Source organism: Jaculus jaculus, chromosome 6 (genome assembly GCF_020740685.1).
Source record: "Jaculus jaculus isolate mJacJac1 chromosome 6, mJacJac1.mat.Y.cur, whole genome shotgun sequence".
NCBI lineage: Eukaryota > Metazoa > Chordata > Mammalia > Rodentia > Dipodidae > Jaculus > Jaculus jaculus.
This window is the reverse complement of record NC_059107.1, coordinates 157,156,610-157,182,936: the sequence shown is the minus strand read 5'-3', so window position 1 is coordinate 157,182,936 and position 26,327 is coordinate 157,156,610. Positions and strand designations below refer to the sequence as shown.

The following is a 26,327-nucleotide window of genomic DNA, read 5'->3' as shown; positions in this document are numbered from 1 at the left end:
TGTGCAGAAGTCATTACTGGAAGATATTATTACTAAGGTTTTGTGACTATCTTCAAATAATTAAATATAATTTCTGATCCTTCCATCTCTTATTGGATAGAGATTAGCATGTCTGCCAACCCCATTCCTTATGTGTTAAAGGACAAGTCCTCTCACCCTCCCAATTGCCTGCTTTATACCTGTAATTTAGCATGACTGTATTAGAGGGCAAGCAATTCTGAGATAATGGATCAGTGTAGAAGACTAGCTTAGTGGCTAAAATCATATGCTTTGATATCAGAGATACTTGAATTCGAATCCCATCTCTGCCTTGTGATCATGGGAAGATTTCTAGCTTTTGAGATCCCTTTGCCTTCTATTTAAACTGACATTATGAAGCCTGAACATCTAGTGCTTTATTATTCAGTATTCTGTTGCTGTAACAAAGTACTTGAAGCCAAACACTTTGTATTATTTAGCTTATGGCTCTGAATATTTAAGAGCATCTGCCCAATGCCTATATCACAACATAGTGGATGGCTTTATGGAGGAGCATGTGTGAGAGGGAAAGATCACATAGTAAGCTAAGAAGCCAGAGAGAGGGATTCCAGGGTTGATGTTGAGGTTGGGGATAGGGAGATGTTAGGGATGTCCCTTTATAACAAGTCACTCTCACGACAGTTAACCTGAGTTCTAGGAGAGCTTCATTGATAACTTCCAAGGACCTGATTACCTCCCACTAGCATCCACCCTTCAAGGTTCTGCTGCTTCTTAGCATTGCAATTCTGGGACCCACACTTCCAACACATCCAACCTGTAGCAAGTGCTCAGGAGCATCAGGGAGCAGCTGTCTGAAAAGTTGTTAACCCCTTGGACTTCACCTTGCCGGACATGTGAACAGTTACCCTACTCAGCTACTCACCACACAATTGGGACCCAGCAAAGCCTGGAAATTTGTTTTCTGGAGAGTAGTTAGAGGGTCTCTGAAGTGAGATATATAGGAGGTAGTTGAGGATGCAGATACTGTAATCAATGCTAGAGGAGTCAGTGGCCATAGCAACCAAATGCTGAGTGTTATGGTCACCTTTCGCCACTGGGTGCAAGCTCACCCAGACCTTCACCCTCAAGATGGGAGATAGGACAACTGTCCTCCTAAGGTCATAAGCTGCCTCAGGAGAGAGAAATGAAGATATCAGTATGAGTATTTCCCATCAAAATCACTTGCCCAAGTGACTATTCCTGAGCCTTACAATTGGCAAGCCCCAAACTATCATGGCTTCCTGTAGCTTTAAGCCTGTGTTCTCTTAAAAATATTTTAATATTTTTCTTTATCTATTATTTTGAGAAAAAGAGAGAGAGTGAGTATGGGCATGCCAGTGCCTTTAACCCCTGCAAACCAACTCCAGACACACTGCGCCACTTTAGGCACTGGCTATATGTGGGTCCTAGGTAATTGAATCTGGACCATCAGGCTTTACAAGCAAGTGCCTTTAACCGCTGAGCCATCTCTCCAGTACCATAAGCCTGTGTTCTTAATTGTAAACAAACATGGAATGTGGGAATCCTGAAAAAGAGATCTTTTTGAAAAGAGCAGAAAAAGAAAACAGATCTCACACGGAGCAGTAAAGCAAAAACAAAAGTAACACAGTGGAAACAAGCTATGCCATAAAAGGAAAACATTTTAAAATTTATTTCCATATCCTCAAAGATATAAGAAATAGTGCTGTGTACCTATGAGAGAAGAACAGTGTGTTTTGGGGCTTTCTGAGAAAAACTACACAAAAGAAGCTCTTCCAAGTTGGAACACAGCAGAAAAATGAGAAACTCTCTAACAGCACTGGAAGTGAAAGCTGACAAAATCTCAAAAGTCAGGCAAAGAGACAAAGTTGGAGAAAAATGGGAAGGAAAACTAGAAGCCCCCCCGGGGGGTCTGATATGACCAGGAGGTTCAGAGAGAGGACAGGGACGCAGTGAAGGAGGAAGTGGTGAGGTGCTCAATTAGAAGTCCCGCTTTCCCATGACCCCTGTGCCTGGAAGTCGTCCCACTTCAGGACACAGCATCCTGCAGCTTCAGAGGCCCGGAAAAGGGAAAGCTTGCTAATACTCCAGGGTGTGTACCATGAACAAGAATCACAATGGTTACCACTTGTGAGTAACAGCAGGAAATCTCAAGACAGTGAGATGTAGCCTTCAAAAGTATTGAAGAGAACCGGCCGTGGTGGCGCACGCCTTAAATCCAAACACTCAGGAGACAGAGGTAGGAGGATCACCATGAGTTTGAGGCCACCCTGAGAATACAGAGTGAATTCCAGGTCGGCCTGGGCTAGACTAGTGAGACCCTACCTCGAAAAACCAAAATGAATAAATAAATAAATAAGTATTGAAGAGGGCTGGGAAGATGGCTCATGGATAAAGAACTTGCCATGCAAGCGTGGGTACCTGAGTTCAAACTGTACTCCATGTAAAAGCCAGAAGCCATGGTGGGTTTCTATAATCCCAGCCTGCCTACTGCAAGATGGGAGACAGAGATAGAATTTTTCTGGCAGCTTGTAGACTTGCTAGCCTGTTGAACAATGAGAGTGCCTGCCACAAATAAAGTGGAAGGCAAAAATGAGCACCTGAAAAAGTCACCTTTTGGAGCTCGGCATGATGGCACATGCCTTTAATCCCAGCACTTGGGAAGCAGAGGTGGGAGGATCACCAAGAGTTCGAGGCCACCCTGAGAGTTCACAGTGAACTCCAGGTCAGCCTTGGCTATAGTGAGACCCTATCTTGAAAAACTAAAAAAAAAAAAAAAAAAGTCACCTTCTGGCCTTCTATGGCACCATCCACTGTGGCCATGTGCACTTACATACATGCCAGAGAGACAGAGAGTCTGAACAAGAAGGCTTTCTGGCCTAGAATTCTTTCAGCAAGCTCTCAGCCAAAAGGTGGAGAGGCAGCATTTTCAAACAAACCGATACCCCAAAGCTTTTGCTTCCCATACCTCCTGTCATTGGCCTACTGGAGATTGGCCTACTCCAAAATGACAGTAAGTCAAGAAGGAAAGGCCACATGGGAGATAGAGTCAAGAGCCCGCTCTGGAGGAGGAAGAAGGGCCATGGCAGATGCCAGCTCTGACCCAGCAACAGTGTGACTCAGGGCACAAGTGAGGCTTTCATCATGGATGTGCCCACTAGCACCGTGCTGTCTTTCCAGTCCGAGGACAGAATGTCTGGATTAGCTTGACCCAGTTTCTTATGCGAGCTTGGCTCGACCATGTGCTGCTGAATTCCTGGTTCCTTCATGTCCCACTGCTGCACCAGCTGAGAAGACTTGGCACCCAAAGAAAGTTTTGTGATTGGAATTTTTCCTGAGAACTGGAGATGGGCCAGGAAAGGGCTTAGAGGCAAAAAAAAAAAAAAAATAGCAAGTAGCCACCTGCCCTGGCCATGTTTCTATGAGAGTTCCAGTTTAGTTCAGAAGGGATATGAATATGCAGAGCAAACTCAACTCACAAAGATAAGTCTTGTGTGCGGAGTGGGAGCATCAGTTTTTCTGTTATGTGCCTGGAGTGAATAAGTGTGTGTGTGTGTGTGTGTGTGTGTGTGTGTGTGTGTGTGTACATGTGTATAGATGCACACATTCCATACACACATGTAGAGGCCAGAGAAGAATGTCAGGTGTCTTCTGATATCAAGGATCCTTGTGTCTCCTTGAGATAGAGTCTCTCGCCGGATGTGGAAGTGCCTGTCTTGGTCAGTCTGACTGATCAAGAAGCCTCAGCAATTCTCCAGTCTTTGTTCCCCATGGGACTGGAATTACAGCTGTTTACATGGATGCTGGGGAATCAACGTCAGGACAAATCAGACCCAGGTGCTTGTGCAGCAAGTGCTATTACCCACTGCACCATCTCCTAGCCCTGAATAAATCTTTAATTTTTTTTTTAAACTTATTGGTGTGCACACCAGGTTCTCTTGCTGCTACAAACAAATGCCTTTATGGCCTTACACGGGTGGCTGGGGAATTGGACCTGGGCTAGCAAGCTTTGTAAGCAAGTGCCTATAGCCTCGAAAACATCTTCCCAGTCCAGAATGAGTCTTTAAAGTAACAAATTCAGAGACTGGAGAGATTTCTCATTGGGCAAAGTGCTTGTTATGCAAGCAAGAGAACCTAGAACCTACACAATACGCCAGTCCCAGCACGGGGGAGGCAGAAACAGGGAACTCTGGGGCTCACTGGTTAGGTGCAGTGAGCTCTAGGCTTAGTGAGAGAGCTTGTGTTAACACATACATACATAGATGTATGCACACACACACACATGAAAAAAGTTAAGCTCAAAATGAGTTGCAGAGATATGAAAACTCTGTTTCATCAATTTGTACCATGTATCCAAAACGAATGCAAATCCCAAGACAAGGTTTCTGCATGTCTAAGAAAGTTTGGGAAATCCTTGAATAAGGAAGGTGCGGTGAGGTTGGGAGTGAGTTCGGCAGTAGAATGCTTGTCTAGTGAGTACAGTGTCACGGAGCTGACCCCCGCACCACATAAACCAGACACAGTGACACTCCTATGGTCCAAGCCCTTGCAAAGTGGGATTGGAAGCTTAAGGTCATCCTTGGCTACATAGCAAGTTCAAGGTCCAGCATGAGCTACATGAGACCTGAAAAGAAAAGATTTCTCATTAATTTTCAACGTGCTTTTGGACATTGCTAGTCTGCTAGTGGGAGATGCAATCTGCAATGACTAGTCATATTTAGCCACAAAGCCCTCAAACAGGGATGAAAAGACCACAAAGCATGTGATGTCTTAAGAAAAATGTCATTTCTTAGGGCAGTTTGGACAGTTAGAGTGAAACATGAGAGAAGAAATTTAATAAGATTTTGCCTGAAAGGAAATAAAATTCTTCCTATTTTAAATTTCTTCTTAAATCTTTAATTGTATGGAAAAAGGTTTAGAGTGCTTTTCATGTTACTTACAGTTTCTTGATAAGAAAAAAATGATTCTGTGTGTACGCTAAAGTGTTCGGGATCCCAGGTGGGCTGGACTTCCAGTCTTAATTGTATTTGACTATAGAAAAGATTAATGACACTCACTTTGTGGTCCTTGTAATTGGTAGTTCATTTTGACATCATATTATCTTCAGGGACAAAAAGATGAAAGACTAAGTTACAGCCTTCTCAGACTTTCTACTTTAAATGCCAACTTAAAATTCAGGCAGTCAACAGAATGGGGTTTAATATTCTCTCCCTCTCTCTCTCCCCCACACCCCCCTCTCTCTCTCTCTCTGATGAAGCTTACAGTAGTGTAAAAATATGTTGGACAGGGTTTGGAAGTCAAGATGAATATTGATAATTCTATTTTAGATTCATTTCCATGGTATTATTGATATATAATACTTCTGTAGATTTTTCTCAGTTTCCTGCTTTGAGTATTTTTGGGCTTATTATGAATATTTAAGATTTAAAATTCTAAGTAGTTTATATTGAGACATTCCACATAGGCATCTATATCATACAATTATTCTAGCTATCATTCTTATTTGTATGTTGCCTGTCTTTATCTCTGGCTTGTATTTTAGCTTTCCCCCCCTCTGAGGGCCGGTCTTCCTGTCCTCTGCCCGGCTCCTCTCCTGGCTCAGTCTCTCCCAAGAAGCCAACGCACTGCTTGCCCTTGATTTGGGCCAGACCATCCTTCTGGGCCCTGTCATCTTCGGCCTCTTTCAAGCTCGGAGAAAAGGCAGCGAGGACTGACCATCTCTTCTCTCCAGGGAGCCTGGTCCCTCCAGATGAGGAGGAACATGACAACCTCCGTCTGCTGGAGTCTCTTCCAGATAACTCCAAATCAGCTAAGGAGCCAAGTGCGGTTCTCAGCAGTAATGGGGCAGATTTCTCCCCACAGACTGTAGACCACCTCCCCTCCACATCCTGTGCTGCTGCCCCCACGACTGAAGACCTGCCAAGAGACCCTGAGTCAAGCAGCTCCATCCGCGGTCTCCTAGGAGAGGTGAAAAGCGCAATTCTTCGGCTCCATGAGGACCTGCGCCTGGTGATCTGGGAGCTTGGTGTCATTAACAGCCACCTGGGGAACCTGAGTGGCCACAGTCCGCAAGCCAGCAAGTCTTTGCAGAACCCCTAGTCTTCTGAGGGGAGCCCAGAACCAATCTAAATCACCTCACTGGCCGTTTTCACAGAACTCAAGTGGTCACACTGCCTCAGAACTGGGGAAGTGAACATTTTACAGGTTCCTGTTGTTTCTTGGGGGGGTGATGGGGTGATGGTTTTATTTGTTTTTTTCCCTGTAAAGTTTACTAACAAGCACCTGTCAAATGAACAGATTCGTTTGGCTGGTATATTTTTTCAATCAAAGGAAGTCACCTTTGATAAGTTCAGGTTTAGATTTTATTTCATTTGAAAGTGAAGAGAATTTCATTTGTCCGTTTTCTGTAATTTATCCCCAAATGGGTTAAGCATTAGTTGAAGTTGAGGTAAGACTTCAAAGTGCTAATAAGTCTGTGAGGACCCTTGAGTAAGTGAGCTGTAGGAAGCCCCTTATTCTGCAGGTTCCCTTGACAACAAGCTCTGCCTTGACTAGGAGGCCTGGGACGGGGGCGGGTGAACGTTTCACACATTCTCTTGCAACTTTCAGGTTCTGAAAGTCAAGCTGAAACATCTTTCACCTGCCGCAGGGTCAGAGTGAAGCTGAAGCAAGTGGGATGTGGGACACGTTTGCTTTGTTAATGCCATTGTAAAGTGTTCAAGTGCATACTTTTTTCTTGTATTTCCTAAAATAAATCTGATTTTCTTTTCATCTTAGGTGTATCATTTTAATTCATTAAGACAACTTTTCAAATAAAAATGTCTTTATTACTTATGGACAAAACCATCAAGTTTATGTCTTTTAACGAGCAATTCCCAGGCCCTGTGTGGTCAGAATCATCATGGGGGCTTTTGTTTGTTAGTTTGGTTGGGTGGTCAGTTGGTTTAGGGTGCTGGGTATGGAACCCAGGGCCTCACACATGCCAGGCAAAGTACTCTACCACAAAGCTACCTTGAGTTAAAAAAAAAATCAGTGCATGTTAACTGTACAAAATAATGAGTTTAATTGTAATTTTTATATGTACGCATAACATACTTTAATCATGTTTACCCCTGCTGCTGCTCTCTAACCTCCCATCTTTCTCCTCTTCACTGATGGCCTTCCTCCTACTCTCTTGTCGTCCCCCCACATCTCGATTGCACATGTAAGAAAGAAAGAACATGTGCTTCCTGTCTTTCTGAGTCTGGCTTAGTTCACTTAACGTCCTATTCTCCAGGGCCACCTCTGTTCCCAAAAGTGACAGTTTCATTCTTCATGGCTAATAGAGCTCCATTGCACATATGAATCACATTGTCTCTATGCACACATTGATGGACAACTTGCCAGTCCTTGTTTTATATATATATATTTTTAAATTGACAGTATAATCGGCTCTATGTTCCCATCATCAGTTACCATTCAAAGCTAAAACAATGTCTGATTATTTTAAAGGTAGATAGAACATTTAGAGAGAGGGAAAAGAGTATGCATGTGTGTGAATGAGTACACACACACTCACACACTCATACACACACACACACACACACACACACACACACACACTCAGTCTCTTGCTGGAGTCCTTCTCAGAAACTGAAACTGGTTTTCACCATGCAAACTGGGTTGGAAGAGAGGGGGGCTGCCATTGCAGCAGCTCTGAGATGGCCAGCAGTGAATGGGCATGTTTGAGGAATGGCATGGAGAGCAGCATGGCTGATGGGCATAGTGAGGACAGTTGTTAGAGACCTGAAGCCATGGAGCACAGAATAGGACACGGTGAAGATGGCATGAGCTCCCGAAGACGAGAGCTGAGCTTTCACTTGGAAATATGAATCACAGTAGGTTTAAGGTTTGAAATGACCCTAGTGGTGGAAGGAATTGGCACAGGAACATGACTGAGGTAAGTAAGCTATTAAGAAAGCTATTATAGGCTGGAGAAATGGCTTAGTGATTAAGACATTTACCTGTGAAGCCAAAGGACCCAGGTTCAATTCCCCAGTACCCACATAAAGCCAAATGCACAAGATGGTGCATGTATCTGGAGTTTATTTGCAATGGCTAGAGGCCCTGGCATGCTCAGCTACACATTTTCTCTCTCTCTCTCTCTCCCTCCCTCTTTCTCTCTCTCCCTCACTCTCTCTTACTGTTCTTCTCTCAAATAAATATTTTTTTTAAAAAAGAAAGCTACTGCAGGTGTTGAGCTCAGAGCTGTAGCAGCTCAGAGCAGCATGGGCACCATGAAAGTGGGAAGCATGGAGGGTTCTTTGAATTGGATAAAATATGTGAGAGGAAGAGCAGTCAAGGATGAATTCAGGGTACTAGACTGAAAACCAAGTTTCAAGCTAAGCTGCCATCAGCTGAGTTCCCTTTTAGATTTGTTAAAGCTCAAATATCTAGTCTTAGCCAAGAAGAAATGTTCTTTAAGTACCTGTATGTGAGAGTTGGGTCGTAAGAGAGGTCTAGATTAGTGTGGAAATGATATGAGTGGAGGAAGTATTAAAGGAGTGGGTATAATAGAGGAGAGGAAGTCCTGAGCCCTGGGCCAGTACAGACAGAAGAGTCCAGGAGGCAACTGAAGAACCACTGAAGGAGGCTCAAAGGAGCCACTCCTGAGGCCGGAGAAAAAGCAATCAAAGGTGTCAGAGCCAAGAGTCACCATGAACTGGGAACATGCCAAGCCTAGTTCATCAATAGCTGACACTTCTCCACGTTTGCTTGACTTTCCTCCCTGGCTAAGCACATCTACACGCACACATCTGCAGATGTATTTGCTGGCCCACTTGAAAGTTGCAGACATCATCGTGACACTTGACCACAAACTTCAATGTACCATATGAGTAAAGCTGTTTTCCCAGCCTGTATTCCAGTTAACTGATTCTCTCTTCAGCTGTGTTTAGCCCATCACGAAATCATTCTGTTAGGTGTTTGGTTTTTTTTTAAAATTTTATTATTGTATTTTTCATTTTGAGACTCTACACCACTTTTAAAGAATCTGCTGCATCGGTTTTCACAGGTTGTCATTTCATGCAGATATTTTTAGGCACATCTTTACTAATAAGAACAATTTCAAATGTTCTTACACAGGGTCTTACTAGTAAGAACAGTGAGTCTTCCAGTAAGCTAGTCAGATTAGTTCAATATAATCATGAAAGTTATACACTTTCTTTTTTTTAAAATTAATTATTTATTTATTTGAGAGTGACAGACACAGAGAGAAAGACAGATAGAGGGAGAGAGAGAGAATGGGCATGCCAGGGCTTCCAGCCTCTGCAAACGAATTCCAGACGCGTGCGCCCCCTTGTGCATCTGGCTAACGTGGGACCTGGGGAACTGAGCCTCAAACTGGGGTCCTTCAGCTTCACAGGCAAGCGCTTAACTGCTATGCCATCTCTCCAGCCCTTATACACTTTCTTTACATGGCTGCATCCCACTCAGTTTTTAAAAATGAGATAAATTCACATTCTATAAAATTTGTTCTTTAAGAGATGCAGTTTAGTACATTCACAAGATTGAGCAGCCATCACCATCATCTAATTCTAGAACATCTTCCTCCCCACAAATTTCCTATCCACCCCATGATATTTCATACAAATAGAATCATGTAAGACATGGGTTTTATGTCTGCTTTTATTTACCATCACAGTTTTAACACTTGTAACAAGGTCAGAATTTTGTTTATTTTATGGCAAAATACCCATTGTATGGATATACCACATTTCATTTAGACATTTCACATCTGATGGGTGTCTGGGTCATTTACACTTTTTGCTATGACGAAGAAGAAAATGTTTACTTCTGTGAACATTCGTGTGAGTGCATGCTTTAGGTTTTCTCGGGTACATGCCGTGGAATGGAGTTGCTGGGTCAGAAGTTTCCTTCACACTGATTGGGTAAGTGAGCATCACAAGTTGAAGTTCTCCAGAGCGTTCAGGTGAATGCCACACTTCACTTCCTCATTAGGGGCAGTCACTACCCATCCTTACCATGTAGCACTGGATGCCACTTTATTGGAAAGAATGTGTTAGACTCCCCATGCTAACAGCCATTCAAATGGAAGTTAGAATCTGTTAGACTACACAGCTCACCTTAGAGAGAAGTGGTTTCTGGCTAGGCATGGTAGCATATTCCTGTAATCCCAGCGTTGGGAAGGCTCAGCACAGGAGATTCAACTTGGGGGGCTAGCCTGGGCAATGTAAGTCAGTTCCAGGCTAGCCAAGGGTTGCCTCCAAAAACAAAAAATGTAAATAAGTAAATGAATAAAGGAGGGCCAGGAGAGGGCCAGGGAAGAGAGTAGAGAAGAGGGGAGAAGGAAGGAAAGAAGGAAGTGGCTTATGGGGGGGGGGGTCTCTGTGTTTCTGAGAACCTGTGATTTGTATGGCTCTGGACCAGGCCCTAGGAATATGGAGGAATGAAAAACAGATACAGTACCTGTCACCAGAGAACTGGAGTTTGGGAGGAATGTGATGGATTACTCCAATTGTCCCCCTCAAATGTAAAAAGATAGAGCTATTGGACTAGTCAAGTAATCTGGGGAAACTGTAACTCAGGAGATGACTTTTGAGCTGAAATATTCAAGAATTATTGAAATAAATACACCAATGACATGTTGGGCAAATGAAGTTATTTGTGGATTAAAATGGCATGTAAGGGGCTAGGAAGATTGCTCAGTAGTTACAGGCACTTGCTTACATTGCCTGCTGGCCCTGGTACAATTCCCCAGCCATCCACACAAAGCCAAACAGGCATTCTTTGGCAGTAGCAAGAGACCCTGGTGTATACACACACACACACGTAAAAATTTAAAAATAAATAAAATGTAAAATAAGGTTGACATTCTAGGACCTCATCTGTTGTTCTTCATCAGGGAACATCACCAGTAGGTCCTGAGGTGTTATTGGCACAGGACAGTTGCTTCTCACTGCACTGGCTCTAACATATCACTAAGAGTAGAGAATAAGCCGGGCATGGTGGCGCACGCCTTTAATCCCAGCACTTGGGAGGCAGAGGTAGGAGGATCACCATGAGTTCAAGGCCAGCCTGAGACTACATAGTGAATTCCAGGCCAGCCTAGACTAGAGTGAGACCCTACCTCGATAAACAAAACAAGAATGGAGAATAAAAATCCTCCAAGACATAGACCCCCCCGACCTGCCTCCTCAAAAACTGTTGCATTATGGACCTCGAACCCATGAATAACGGAGGCAACAAGGACTGTGCCTTTGGAAACTGCCTCACTTATTATGTGCTTACTACATGCACTTAGTCAATTCAGATTTTAACTAGGTTTTACATAGCTCCTATATTTTAATACAACCATTTGCTAATTAGTATAATTAACAAGCACTTATTTGAGTTTCTATTTAGCCAACTCCATTAGACTAGGGGGAAAAACTCGGCTTAAATTGAGAGAAGGTATATTCTGATTGACTTCGCAATGATCTCAGATTAAAAATACTCCATTAGATGTTATTCTCCTAAGTGTTTTACTTTGAACTTGAGGATCCTATTATAAGGCAGTTATAAAGATGTTTTTACAGTTTACTTACTGTCCAATTACTCATGTGTTCATCCTTTAAATATTTATAAAGCACTTATGAGCTGGCAGTTTGCCAGACATTGAGGACACAGTGGTGAACAAGATGGATGGGTCCCTGTCTCCAGACTCCCTCCCTGTAACCGTGCAAGATGGATGAACCAACTGGTCATGGCAGTACAGAGCATGGTGCCTGTGAACTCAGGAAGCGCAGGCTGGTGAGGCAGGGCTGGCGAATGCTATCTGGAGGAAATGTAGTCCACACAGAATCTCAAGGGAGCTGGGGAGACAGAGAACCTTCTGGGTGGAGAGGACTGTGTGCCCAGTGGTGGCAAGATGGCAGGGAGAGCCTGCCTGTGGGGTGTGCCGTACTGGAGGGTCAGGAGTCTCAGCTCTTTGGCTCTCACACCCCATGGTGACAGCGCTGTTGCTGATATCCAGGTGGCCTTTACCCACTCCAGTCAGAGCAAAGGACTATGTCACATGTGAATGGATTGTATCAAAAAGAAAATGTCACAGAATGTGAGGATGGAAGGGTTTCCAAAACCCATGCACAAATTGATTTAAAAAAAAAAATACACTTTAAGAGGGGTTTTTGAGACCTCGGTGACTCACCTTCCCAAATGAGCTCCCCGTGACAGTAGGAGCCCCTTCTTCTGTGTGTCTTCCCTTTAAGAAGAAAGGGAGTGCCGAGCCAAGCCATTACATACTCAGTATTCAGTGACTGTTTTTTTCTAGGTTTTTGCTTTATTTTTAATAGAGTGGATCCTGAGGTGTGATAAAAAGGGTTTAGAGATGTAGAATTGAGAGATTTTTATTTCTTGCAGAACACCAAGTAATTTGATGAGGCCAAGCACGTTATTGTTATGCCAGAATATATGTGCCACCTTCTATCAGCAGGCAGGCTTAACAGAAGAGGAAATTGGCTCAAGTGAAGCTAGGTTTTCAAGATGATTTTGTTTGGTAATTCTGAATTCTGTTTTCTCACCGACGGTGCAGAAAGTCCTCAAAGACGTGGTAATTGCTGCAGAAATACGGCTGCAGGCATTTGCAGATATTCAAACAGTAAAATCCCATTATAACATGTCACAATTTATGTGTTCCGTTGTGCCGCAGCTGAGCCCTTGTCCCTGTACCATATTCTACAGATCCCTTATAACCCAGGACCCTATAGCATGGAGGAGATGGATGTCTCAGAACCTCAGCCAAAGATTGCAAGGGCAGAGCATCCAGTCCCCGGTCACCAGGATGCACCACCAGACCAGGCTCAGTTGGGGGAGGGAGGGAGTTTATTTGAAGCATACAGATCCAGGGGAAGTTCCATAATGGCATATGAAGTTGGCCCCCTTTCACAGGTCCACGCATAGAGATAGAAAACGCCACCACCAGCAGTAGCAGCAGGCATGCTCCAGGAGCCTCGGGCCAAGCCTCCAGCACTTTGCACAGCCTTAGACTAGAATTCCCCAAATGCACCTTAGGGCTGCACCCCTAGGATCCACCCACAGTGACACCTCCTTCAGCCAGGCACCTGGAAATCTAAATTACAAGCTTGAATAAAACTCCTGAATCTACTGGGGGACATTCATTCACAACACCACAAAGGGTGACATAGTGTTTTACCTGTGGCTCATGGCATCTGGTAAGGCGTTAGGTTATGCCCAGACACTGTTTTATCAAATATTCTATTGGGTCTATTTCAAGTTCTCACATTAATTACAGTGAGCAATGAACAAAATTATACTTTCTTAACATTTCTATATCTACTAGTCCATTTTCACTTAACTGAAAATCTCTTAGCACATCGCAAGGTGTTAAACACAACGATTAGCGAACTGGGGAGCTCAGCTCATGTGGGAGCAGGGTCGGCATCTTTTTATTACTGTCACGGATTTAATTAGCCACAGTAGACTTGGCAAACGATCACTTAGTATATGGGTGCAGAGGTAACAATGTGGAAAATTCGTGTTTTTAAGGTGTGGTCATGGTTATTCATAAAGACTGCTCTGCATCATGCCCCCCACCCCCCATGGGGAAGCTGGCAGGTGGGAAGTAACAGGACAGGAGATGCTTTCTCCTGACCAGACTAGGATAACCTGTTAGGAATGGGAAAAGGGCAGCTTCATAGTAAGAACTTGGCACTTGCCTAGCATGCCCAGGGCCCTACGTTTGATCCCTAGCACAGGGGGGAGTGGGAAGAGGACAAAGGAAACTGTAGAGCTGGGGAGGTGGCTCAATTGGCAAAGCATGAGAACCAGAGTTCTGATCCCCAGAACCAGTGAAGGGCAAGTGGCATGGCAGCTGTCCACAGTCTCTCCCACCCTGCTAGACCTTGGCTGCTGCACTCATCCCACAAGCTCTTCCTTCCTTGCCCCTCGTGATTCTGAGGAGCACCCCCTCACACACACACCCCAGGCCCCCTTACCGCTTTTGTGCCAAGACCCAAATTAGAGTGGCTGAGTGGGTTAATGTGTTTTAAGAGCCAGCCTGGAGATGAAGAGGCTGTGTCCCAGTTTCTCTCTTTCCCACCTAATTAATCCTTGGGAATGTCATATAATGGCACACAGGGTTTGATTTTTAACTGGGGCCCGTGTGCAGGGTTCACCCTCGCAGGTGGAGAACGCCCATTTGCTATGGCTGGTCTCTGCTCTGGCTCGTGTGATGTGTTCTTGAAAAGCACTCAGAGCAACCTAGAAATAGCTGACAGACCAAAGGGGAAATGGCATGGAAGACAGAGCCACAGAGCGTTCCTATGGATCTGAAAAACAAGGTGGGTTAGCTTCCTTAGCTCTGGTTGGCTTTCCTTCCACATCCCGGGGGGGGGGGGGGGCTGCTAACCCCAGAGCTGCCTTTTGTTCTGTTCCGCTTGCATCTCTCCCACCCACATTGCAAGCCGACATGCCGAGGGGACCGGGCTCATGACACAGGAGATGAAGCCAGTGTGAGAGTAAACAGGTTGGCAAACACAAATTCCAGGGAGAAAGAGAACTCGCAACGATGAAGAAAACCACCGTGCAGCCCCACAGGGCCAGAGGCTGCAGGAGGCCAGGCTTAGCCGTTCTCACCACAGCACACATCTAAGGGATGTGGTGGCATCATTTCTGCCCATCTCCAAGGTCAGAATGAGTGGCAAGTCAGTAACAAACCACTACGGGCAAGCTTTCAGAACAAAGACCAGGGGGACAGCTCAGGGACGCTGGCTCGAGGCAGACGGGTGGCAGGGCTGCGAGGCAGAGAGGCAAGGTTGCAGGCAGGATCTGTGCTCAGACAGGCAACCCAGGACCACCTCCATCTTGAGAGCCACCCCAGAGCAGCACAGTCTAATGGGACTATCAGGAAACAGGAAGCTTTAAAAGTCTCCTGTGTGCACATCGGAAGGGGTAGGGCCTTTCCCAGAACCCCTTGTGTGACAGATGGGTGTAGGGGAAAGGACAGGACAGGCTGTTCACAGCAGCAGTTCGTGCTGAGCCCAGCCCACACGCCTCTTCTCAGAATACCCTGCTGAGAGCACTGGCCTCTGCATTGTCACTGCTTGGTGGAAGGGGACAGCTACAAGTACTACCTTCATTAATCCCTGGTTCCTGTAGGGATCAGCAGTGGCATGCAGCTCAGGAAGACAGGCCCCAAAGCCTGTTTCACCTGCCCTGGGGTTGGCCTTGCCTCAGGCTACAACCTGCAGACTTCCTTGTTAAGGTACTTGAGGAAGCTACAGGAGGAATTCCATAGTAGCCAAGTGCTCAGAAGCCATTTCAGTCCTTGCCCAGGCTCCCTAACACTTGCGAAGGGCTTTGCAGTCCCTTTTAGTCTCATAGCTCCCTAGGGCAGGGGGAGGGGTGGGGTCTTGGGAACGCTGGATCACTGGCTCGAGGTCACAGAGCTCTGCACACAGCAGGTTGGAGGTACCTTAGTCCGTTCCTGCTTCGTACCATGAACTGGGTGGCTGGCAAGCAATGGAAATATGTTTGTCTCTGTTCTGGAACAGTCCCCTGTGGCCCTTTGCCATGTAGAGAACTTTAAAGTGAGGACACTGAAGGTCTCAAAGGGGAAATCTCTCTCTGATCTTTAAAAATTTTTTTTGAGACAAGCCAAACAGACTGCCCCTCTCCCTTTTGGGGAGAGGGAGGGACAGAGACAGAGAGGAGAGATAGAGAATTGGTGCACCAGGGCCTCAGCCACTGCAATCAAACTCCAAATGCTTGCACCACCTAGTGGGCATGTGCAACCTGTGCTTAACTCACCTTTCTGCGTCCAGCTTATGTGGGATCTGGAGAGTAGAACGTGAGTCCTTAGGCTTCACAGGCAAATGCCTTAACCACTAAGTCATCCCTCCAACCCACTCTCTGATCTTGAACTGTCCTGTCTCCCATCTACTTCTCCCTACAAAGCAATTCATAGAAACCAGTGTTCCTTTTCCCCAAAAGAGTGTCAGAGAAGTACAAGTGTTGTCCTGACCTGCCCACCTTTCTGCAAAGGAGCCTTTGACTTGTCTTGTCCTCATACCCCAATTATGGGAGGAGGAAGGAATTCTGTCTGTCACCATTGGCTCATATCCCTTCTGTCTAGCCACATTTCTACATAGCTGTTTATTCTTTGTCAAATCCAAGCAGAAGAATAGATCTTTTCCCCTGCATGTTTGGGTTTTCTTGTGTAAAGGCTCCTGTGTAACATAAAGCTTTGATTAATCAAATGGTATGCTTTCTTCTTATTGTAGGAGTGTCCTCTCCCCAGAGACATGTGTGCTGGAGAGGGAGGGGGGGTCACACTCTTCCACTCCTACAAAGACAAGAGAACTCTTTGGGTCTCTTTCATAAGAGGATTACTCTGGCATGATGTAATCATAATGTAATCAGCTATGGTGTGAACATGAGTAGGGTCTTGACTCCTCCCTGCATGACATAATCACCTCCAGCTTTGGTGTGAACATGAGTAGGGTCTTGACTCCTCCCTGCATGACGTAATCACCTCCAGCTTTGGTGTGAACATGAGTAGGGTCTTGACTCCTCCCTGCATGACATAATCACCTCCAGCTTTGGTGTGAACATGAGTAGGGTCTTGACTCCTCCCTGCATGCATAATCACCTCCAGCTTTGGTGTGCACATGAGTAGGGTCTTGACTCCTCCCTGTATACATAATCACCTCCAGCTTTGGTGTGAACATGAGTAGGGTCTTGACTCCTCCCTGCATGACATAATCACCTCCAGCTTTGGTGTGAACATGAGTAGGGTCTCCCACACATTCACAGGGTGGTGCTACTGGGAGGCTGTATAAACTAGTGGGAACTCAAGCCATTGGGGGTGTGCTCAAAGAGGATCATGGGAACTTGGCCTCTTCCTTCCCCATCCCTCTTCCGCTTCCTGTCTCAGGAAGTGTGCAGTCCTTCTAGTACATGGCCCTGCCATGACCTGCTCCCTTTACCAGAGGCCCAAAGCAGTGGGACCGCTCTACCTTGGGCAGAAACTTTCAGATTCTTAAGCCAAAACAATCCATTTCTCCTCGTAGGTTAACTGCCTCAGGTATTTTGTTAGAATGGCAAGTAACCCGCCTCCGAAAGTGCCCTCCTCCTGACCCTATAACCACAGCAACCAGATTTCAGCATGCATGAGAGGCACATTGTGTCCCTCCCAGAAGCTCCTGTCATCCTGGCCAGCTCCAGGGCTGACAGCACCTCTCCTAAAACACAAGGAAGAGCCGGGTTCCAGTCCCTCACCTTGTCTCAACACAGTCTCTGCCCTTAAGATTGGCTTCGATATCCTTAACCTCCTAGATGAGTTTTGTTTAAACCATTAACACATTCTGCCACATCTAATGTGTGGAAATGAGGGCTTTGATGTGGCTCATTGACCCTGGCTCCTTCCCTAAAGAGGCCTGAAGTTACTGGAAACTTTAAAAAAAGCTAAAGAGTCCGGCAGTCTTCAGAGGAGCTGAACCCCGGTGTGTGTGTGGTGGTGGGGGGGAATGTAGGGGATAAGGGGGCGTCAAATTCTGTCTGGACACGTGGTGAATTTCAGTGACAGATGGCCAGTGGCTTGCAGAGACCCTATTTCACTATTTGATGTTAGAACTTGGCAGCCATTCCCAGACTTACTCCAAGATCATCATCACATGGAAAGTCAAATACAGATGCTTAGCTATGCAGAAATAGTCAATTCAATAAACATTTCATTAACATTAAAGTTGCATTTTTAGATGTTTGCTTATCTATTTGTTTGAGTCAGGGTTCTTACTGTAGGCTGACCTTGAACCTGTGGTGATCTACATGCCTCAGTCTCCCGAGTGGTGGGCTACCACCAGACCTCGCTAAAGTTGCCGGCTTTAAATAATCCTGGGACAGCTCTGGGCAAAGGCACGTGTCTTTCTCTGTGTCTTTTCTCTGTTCTGTCTTTACAGCCAGGCCAAGCAGAGCCCATGCCATGTGCTCAAGCCTCTTGTCTCTACAAAGTGTTAATCTGTCCCTTGGGCAGCACAACAGCTCGGAGCTGTGATAAGATGAGCAGCGTCTCTCCCACAGCTTGTTCGGGTAGAGACGGGAAACCTCCAGCGGGAATACTGGTGTTTCCAGAAATGTCAGCCAGTCCTCCCGTGGAGGATGAGCTGCTCACACTGTAGGGATTCAGATTCGCCCAGCCTATCCAAAGTGTGAGCAAGGGGGGGGGTGGGAACTGAGGCCACCATGGTCCCTGTTCAAGTTGCCCAGGGCTCCAATAACTCCATGAGCTGAGTGGCTTGATGCCCAACATGCATTGCCTGGAGTTCTGGTCAAGGTCAAGGTCAAGTTTGTGGGCAGGGTTAGCTCCCTCTGAGGCCGAGAGACAAATCTGTTCTTGCCCGTCCCAGCCTCAGTGGTTACCCACAAGCTCCTGCGGCCCTGGCTGTGTGGACGCTCCTCGCCAGTCCTCTCCTTCACATGGCCTCCCCGGTCTTTTTAGTCACCTCTGTTACCTCATGGCAGTCTCTGTCCCCACATTTCCCCTCTCTATAAGAACACCAACTGGGCGTGGTGGCGCACGCCTTTAATCCCAGCACTCGGGAGGCAGAGGTAGGAGGATTGCTGTGAGTTCAAGGCCACCCTGAGACTCCATAGTGACTTCCAGGTCACCCTGGGCTACAGTGAGACACTACCTCAAAAAACCAAAAAACAAAAAACAAAGAACACCAGGACTCACCCAAATGGTCACATTTTATTATCTCTCTTCAAAACAAGGTTCCATTCTGAAGTACCTGGGATTAGGAATGTAATGTATCTTTTTGGACAGGGGGCACGGTAGTAATTCTCCCATCCACAGGGGACACTTTCCAAGATCCCCAGTAGAGCCTGAAACTACACAGAAACAAACACTGGATGCTCTGTTTATTCCTCCGCATGCACACTTACAATACCGATTATCCACGAGGCACAAGAAGGGATGAGCATGAGCTAATCAAACAGAACATCTACAATCCTACACTGTACTGAGGTCACATTAAGGTGGATAGATCTCTCTTAACAGAGTCAACACATCTTTCAAACCTTTTGTGTCAAGGTTGATCACGGACAACGAAGACCTCAGCAAACAGAACACTTCCATAAAAGAGGGCGTGTCCCCAGGCACCTACCTGGCTCCACCCAGTGCTGACCCCAGTAGAACTCCCGCTTCTTCTCCATGTGCAAAGGCAGAGCCAGGGCACAGGAGGAGGCACGACAGGAAATCCTTAGTCCTTGGGATCAACCTGAGCTGACTTGGGTCTCTTCATGTCTCTGCAGCCCTGGGCTTCCACTCCTCCCTGTGAATCAGAAGTTCAGGGCATCCATCTCGCCTAGTTGCCATGAGAATCAAATGAGGCCAAGTCTACATATGCCTCGCACACAGCAGGTGCTCAATACATGGTAGTCCCATCTTCCTGTTTCCTGTGTATACTACATGGTCCTGGCATTTTAGACTGACCCGACCTTGTCACTCAAACCACTCTGTGCCCCCTCACTCAGGGGAATCTGCTTCAATTAGTTGACAAGGGAAGCCATTTGTCAGTGTCGGAGTTCTCAGAAGCCACCAAGGGACACCGAGCCAACTGATGGGCGGCCTTCTTTCAAAAGGACACAGGCCAAATGCCATGCTTGGAATTGATTGACAGTCACAGTGTCTCCGGGTCCTACAGAGCGTGGGCCTTTGTGTCTGCCATATAGAAATCTATTTCTGTATTCCTGAGAACTTGTGTCCCAAGGAGCAGCATTCAGCAGGGACAGCTGTGCCTGAGCCGCCATGGCTCTGTTCGGGGACCTGACTGCTTCTCACTCCTCCACCCCTGCTGCTGGGCCAGGGGAAGTGTTTGAAAAGGACCCTCAGCCAGGCGTGGTGGCGCACACCTTTAATCCCAGCACTCGGGAGGCAGAGGTAGAAGGATCGCCATGAGTTCGAGGCCACCTTGCGACTACATGGTGAATTCCAGGTCAGCCTGGGCTAGAGTGAGACCCTACCTGAAACATCCCCCCCAAAAAAAGAAATAATAAGAAAGAAAAGGACTCTCATATGAAGGCTGCCCCTTGCCCAGTCTGACTCCTTGGTTTTGAGGCTATAGAGCCCTGCTTCCTCAGCCCTTGAAGAAGCCCCAGGAGAGGGGACAGTGTAACCCAGGTGCAAAGGGGCTGATGTCTAAACCCGAGCTCTCTTTGGCCCCAGGCAGTTCAGGGTCTGTCCACTTATTTATTCGTTCCCTTATTCATCCAACACCGAGGGAGGACCAACATTTCCTCACCTTCCACGTTAACTCATTTATCCTGAGAAGTGTGCTCCCTTTTCCAGATGGGGAGACTGAGGCTGGAAAGAGCTGCCTGCTCATGTGGTGGGCACATCATGGGGGTAGGAGACAGCTGGGAAAACAGGGGGAGCTGGGGAGGTGAGGCAGGTTGACTGATGCTGCAACCGTAGGCCTTGGGGAATCTGTTCATCTAATTCACGGCATCTTGGGGGCCTGTGAGCCCCAGAAAGGGAAACCGCGTGTGACTGGAATGCTTCCTCCAGCAAGCCCCGCCACCCAGCACCCTCCTGTCTCTTCTTCTGGGCATCTCCAGCTGCCCACAGATGTACCCTCAAGAGGCTGCCCCTCCCCACAGTGCTTATGACCATGGTGGTGAGCAGCTCTCACTAAGTGCCCGGCTATCAGCAGCTGATGACAGCCACGGCTTACTTCTCAATAGCTTGACTCACGGCTCCATCCTTCTTGGGTCTGGGCTGAAGATGTGGTTTCTCTCTGGGTGGAGGGGAAAGATCCACACTGCGCCATTTAGCACTTCTCATGAGGGTTGCTTCGGTTACAATTCCATGGCTGAGGTATACCATGTCACTGGAGCAGGGACATTGGGACTCCTTCAAGCCCCTTCCATAAGCAGTTGGCCACAGCTCTTCGATCTGCTACCACAGACCATCTTCTTTACAATGTGGAAACCACAGTAGTTCCTTCCTAATTATGTTTAGTCCAGAGATTAAGTGAGCAGCTGGAACATACCACAAGTGGAGAGTGTGTGCCTAGTGGAGGAGGAAGGAGAAGAAGAGGAGGAGGAGGAGGAAGGGCTGGTGGCTCTCACAGTAGAAGCAATCTATGCACAGCTTTGACTAAAGCTGAAGCCTGGTCTCCCTATCTGGCCTTCCCAGATTGCCTCCCTTGCTACCAAATCAGGAAACAGGTCCAGCCTGTGATGTCCACATAGTCTCAAGCCTTTGAGTATTGCCAGGGCCAAACCCAAGAGTCACCTGCCAATGTCCAGCCCCTATGTGGGATCCAGGCAACCATCTGCCCCCACCCCAGCCCCAGCCCATAGCATTGAACACCCAGAGTCCTTGAGCCAAATCTCATGTTATGACCTCTGCTCCAGCCCCCCCAGCCAAGTCCCTCTGCCAAACAGCTCAAGAAACTAGAGCTTAGACAGGGATGGACCTGGGGGCTCTCATCCCAGAGACACCTTAAGGAAGATCTGGGGTTCTTCTACCTGACTTACAACCCCTAACTATTGCTCTGAACTTAGCCTGTTCCAAGTCTGTCAGCAGCGGGGACACACATGTTCAATGGGGGGATTTTGCCCTGGGAGGGTACCACGGGACCAGTTGGGGCTCTTGTCGCTCAAGCCCGGGCCATTCACTTCACTTTGCTGTCTTGAGGGCTTTCCTGAACCCCTGTACCTAGTGGCTCCTTCTACGCACCCAGTCCTCTGAGACTTTCTACTCTGTAGACGTGACAGCATACCATGCACTGCTTTTCAGCTCTGATAAAATTGCCCTCCAAAACCAGGGAACCACTTGCTTCTAGGGTTTGAATAGCCTTGAGAACTTTGGGAAGGGACTTCAGGCAAGAGACGCCTCCTGGAGGAGGCAAAGCCCAAGAGCTCACCTTGCATGTGTGATGGGGGCCTTCTGGCACCCTAACTTTTGCAAAGCTGTGAGTCCTACTCCTACTCCAAGCTGTCTTCCAAAAAATAGATTCTTTCCTTCTCTGGATACAGCCAGCAGGACTCCCAGGAGTTCCTGAAGCTCCTCACAGATCCCAGCCAATGATGCAGCCCCCCTCCACCCGTCGAGCAGGAGCTCGGCTAGAAGAGCCTGTTTCTCCATGATGACCCTGTCAACCCCACGTGGAAGCATGACCTGGTGCCGGATGGCAACATGGAGGACTCATTAGTAGGCCGGCTGAAAGGTTGCTTCGAGTGAGAGGACTATGACCATCACGCCACAGCCTTTGAGGTTTCTTATAGCCTGTCCCTCCTCGTCCCCTTGCTGGGATCAAGCTGGCTCTGTGGGATTGTCTCAGTTTTCCCCAAGAAAGACCTGGAGTCACAGAATGCCCCAGTGTTCAACCAACGTCGGCATGAAACATGAAGCACCAAAAAGTTTCAGGTATGAAGATTCCTCAAAATACTCATGATCCACCTGAATTAACAGTCCACCTCCCAAGGCTGCATCGAGAGAGTCCAGTAGGTAGAGACTTCCCACTGCCACCACTGAGCTAGAGGACTTTGCCAGTGACAAAGCTAGACGCCCTGAATCTTAGCTGTATACCCTTTGCAGCTGCTTAGATAGTGTCCACTATGGTCATGCTTAGGTAGTGTCCACTATGGTCACTGCACAGCCTTGCACCAGTTCCAGATTGGCTGACATGTCCACAATGACCCTCATGTGTCCCTGGTGCAGGTGGTGTCATGTGTGGGCCACGTGCTGTTCTGTCAACAGGAAACTATGATATCCCCTTGAAGCCCTGACTCCTGGGAAACCCTTTTGACACCTTTAAGCCCCCAAAATCCATGCTTACCCCCATAGACATGTATTCTTAATTTTTTTAATTAATTGTAAACTTTACTGTATGAACATATGGCCTATTGGTCATATTCCCCTTGGGTTATACTCTTATGTTCCCTCTCCCCATTCCCCTGAGGGCCCTCCACAGTGAGATTATTGATATTCACTGTGAGATAAGGAATGCCACACTGTGTGTTAGGGGTATACCTTCCCGCCCTGTGGCTCTTACAATCTTTCTGCTCCCTCTTTTGCAATGTTCCCTGAGCCTGGGAGGGTATGTTGCAGGTCTCCTTTAGTGTTGAGCTCTCTGAAGCCTCTGATTTTCTGCTCTAATGTATTTTGAGTCTCCTCAGTGTCTACTGACATCTCCCTGGAGGAGGTTGTCAGGCTAGCAGTGAGAGCAGCACTCATATTTAATCCGCCACTTCCTCTGTGATGTCTCCTGGGTCCTGGCAGGTGTGATAGAGATGACTCATTTCGTGCCAGGCATTTGGCTTTCTTTTCTTGTTGTGCTGATGGATCTTGGGTTTCCCCAGCATTCACTGCCAGCTGTAGAAAAGCAGGTTCTCTAGCAGCATGGACCCAAAGGGATAAGCATCTATACTTAAGAGGACATTTTGATGGGCATATCATCTCATTTTAGCTAAAGAACAGTAAGATCATCCCTCTAGAGTCTAGGCCTTTCAAGCCATGGGCTTCTGACTTGGTTCTCAGCACCAGGTGTGAATTCCATCCCACTGAGTGGCCTCATGTCCAACCAGAGAGCAGTTGGTCACCCCCATAGCCCGTATATCACTACTGCACAGATGTGTACTTCTTGCCCAGCTAGTTGATTTTTGTAGCTCTGCAGGTTCCCCTGATTGTTCACACTGTTGGTGACCATTATTTCCCAGCAGCTCAAATACCACTTCCCAGCACTGTGAAGGCTAGTCGGTAGGGAGCTGGCTTCCTTCTCAGTTCCAGCATGATGTCTTGAATAGTCGTCTATTTTTGTGTCATTTTAATCAAGGAGGGGCAGAGTGGTTATAGTTTCCCCTCTTTTATTTTATTTGAGAGAGACAGAGAAAGAGAGAGGCAGATAGAGAGAGAGAGAGAATCAACACACCAGGGCCTCTAGCCACTACAAAGGAACTCCAGACACACGTGCCACCTTGTACATCTGGCTTGCATGGGTACTGGGGAACCAAACCTAGATCCTTAGGCTTCACAGGCAAGCACCTTAATCGCTAAGCCATCTCTCCAGCCCTAGTTCCCTTAATTAAAAATTATCCTTCTATCTGGGGGCTCCATCATCTCCCAGCCCTATGTTCAGAGCTCAGCAGACCCCAGACTCAACTGTATCCCGACACCCGATTTATGTGGTGCTGGAGAAGCCCGGGGCCCCATGCATGCTAGGCAAGCACTCTGCCCACTGAGCTGCATCCCCAGCCTCTCACCTTCTTTTCTAGAAGGCAAATCCTCAAGGCCTAGGAAACTTATGCTAAAGAAAAAAGAACCAGGGGAACTGAACACCAGGACAGAGCCCCTCACCCCCGTCTCTCTGAGGCAGCTTTGGCAACTCTGGCTTAGCCTCTTTTCAATCCCCCTTCTTGATTCTTTATTGGCTCTAGAAATTTCTCTTGGTGGCAGCATCATCCCATGACATGTTACAATTTCTACAATTATAGCTGATTTCATATTACATTTCACGGTGGCTGCTTGCTGACGACTGAGAGCTGTACTCCATTCGGCTGAATCAGCTCTTGCAGACCCCGGTGTGGGCAGCAGCAAAGCCCTGTTCTCTGTGCACTGCCTGCCACCAGCTCAGCCCACGTGCTGTGGCAACCGTGACCTTGGCTTGGGTTTCAGGGTGACTTTCTCTTTGGGTTCCTGTTCCCCATAGACAGTGGAGACTCCTACAGTGGGGACTTCAGCCATGCCTGCTTTCAGGAGAGAGAAGGATTTGAATAACATTAGGAAACCAGTGTCAACAGAGTAGAGATGGAGGGTGGCTCCCTCATGGTGTGAGGAGAACCCAGGCTTCTGCAGAGCTGGCCGGTGCTGGACTTTGTCACACCCCAACACTACTCTGAGCTGCTCTGTCACTAAAGCCCTCATTGGCCTCATTGGTTCATTCAAGCTCAGCATCCAGCTCTCCCCTCTCCTCCTTGGAGCTATCCCATTGTCCCAGTGAGAGGCCATTGTCATAGCAGCCTGGACAGAACCCAGAGGAAGCCTTTCATCCAGTCACTGCCTTCCATGTAAGGTGAGGAAAATAGGCTGAGAGAGGTTAATGAATGGCCCAAGGGCAGTAAAAGTGAAGAATTTATCTCCTATCTGTCTGAAGCCATGGGTATGTTCCTAAAACCACATTACTGTCTACTTCCTACCAGAGAAAAGGTGAAGAAAGAAGGAAGCAAGGGCTGAAGTGTGTGTGTAAGACAAAGGGAGAGATGGGCAGAGGAGCCACAAGAACTTGGAAAAGATCATTAGAAAGGAAAACAGAGCAAAGGAGAGGCAGGATACTGGAGGTCTCAAAGGTAAAGGACAGAGACAGGAGAAAAACACATCTGGAGCATAGACCCCCCCATGGCACTTTCAGATGTCATAAAAACCTGGCCCTAAAACCAGGCATGGTGGCACATGTCTTTAACCCCAGCACTCAGAGAGACAGAAGTAGGAGGATTACCATGGGTTCAAGGCCAGCCTGACACTGCATAGTGAATTCCAGGTCAACCTGGCCTAAAGCAAGACTCTACCTCGAAAAACAAAACAAAACAAAACATTCGGGCCCTAGGAGTTAGGGAGATGGCTCAGTGGTTTACAGCTTAAGCATGAGGGCCTTGGAGAGCCTGAGACCACCTGAGTTGGATCCCCAGCACCCGCAGAAAAATATGGTCATGCACTGAGGCAACAGAAAGAACATAAGAGCCAAAGGAAGGGAGAAGAGCTTTACAATACTGGCTTCCAGACACAAAGTGATCTTGAGATCCATGACCTCACAGTGGCGCAGGCTATCTACACAGGACCAGCATAACAGGAGGAAAAACTGATGACATCAAAATAGAAGAGAGACTGGTTGGAAAGAAGAAGGGATCCAGTGGAAAAGGAATTTGGGAAGAGGAGGGAAGGGACTATGATCATGATATATTTTATATGTATGGATGGAAGTTGTGAATAAAAAGGATTTTTAAAAAATAGGAAAGAAAAGTAATCAGGTCTAGAGAGATGGCTTAGCAGTTAAGGTGTTTGCCTGAGAAACCTAAGGACCTATGTGCAACTCTCCAGATCCCACATAAACCAGACACACAAAAGTGAGGCAAGCACAAGGTCACACATGCCCACTAGGTGGCACAAGCGTCTGGAGATCAATTGCAATGACTGAGGCCCTGCTATGCCATTTTCTCTCTTTCAAATTTAAAAAAGAGAGAGAGAGAGACAAAAAAAGTCGAGTCATGCTATACACATCTATAACCTCAGTCTGGAGTCCTCCCGATAACAGGAGATTAGGGGGTGGAGA

The 26,327-nt window shown here is 47.0% G+C and overlaps 1 protein-coding gene across 1 annotated transcript in view; it reads left to right on the top strand.

The window, feature by feature from the left end:
* The window catches only part of Enthd1 (ENTH domain containing 1), a 131,652-nt gene extending 125,308 nt beyond the window's left edge, over positions 1-6,344 (top strand). Inside the window, exon 6 of the mRNA XM_045153282.1 lies at positions 5,540-6,344. Within this exon, the coding sequence (XP_045009217.1) occupies positions 5,540-6,096 (557 nt within the window). The 3' untranslated portion in view covers positions 6,097-6,344. The remainder of the gene's footprint in view (positions 1-5,539) is intronic.
* Positions 6,345-26,327: the final 19,983 nt, after the last annotated feature.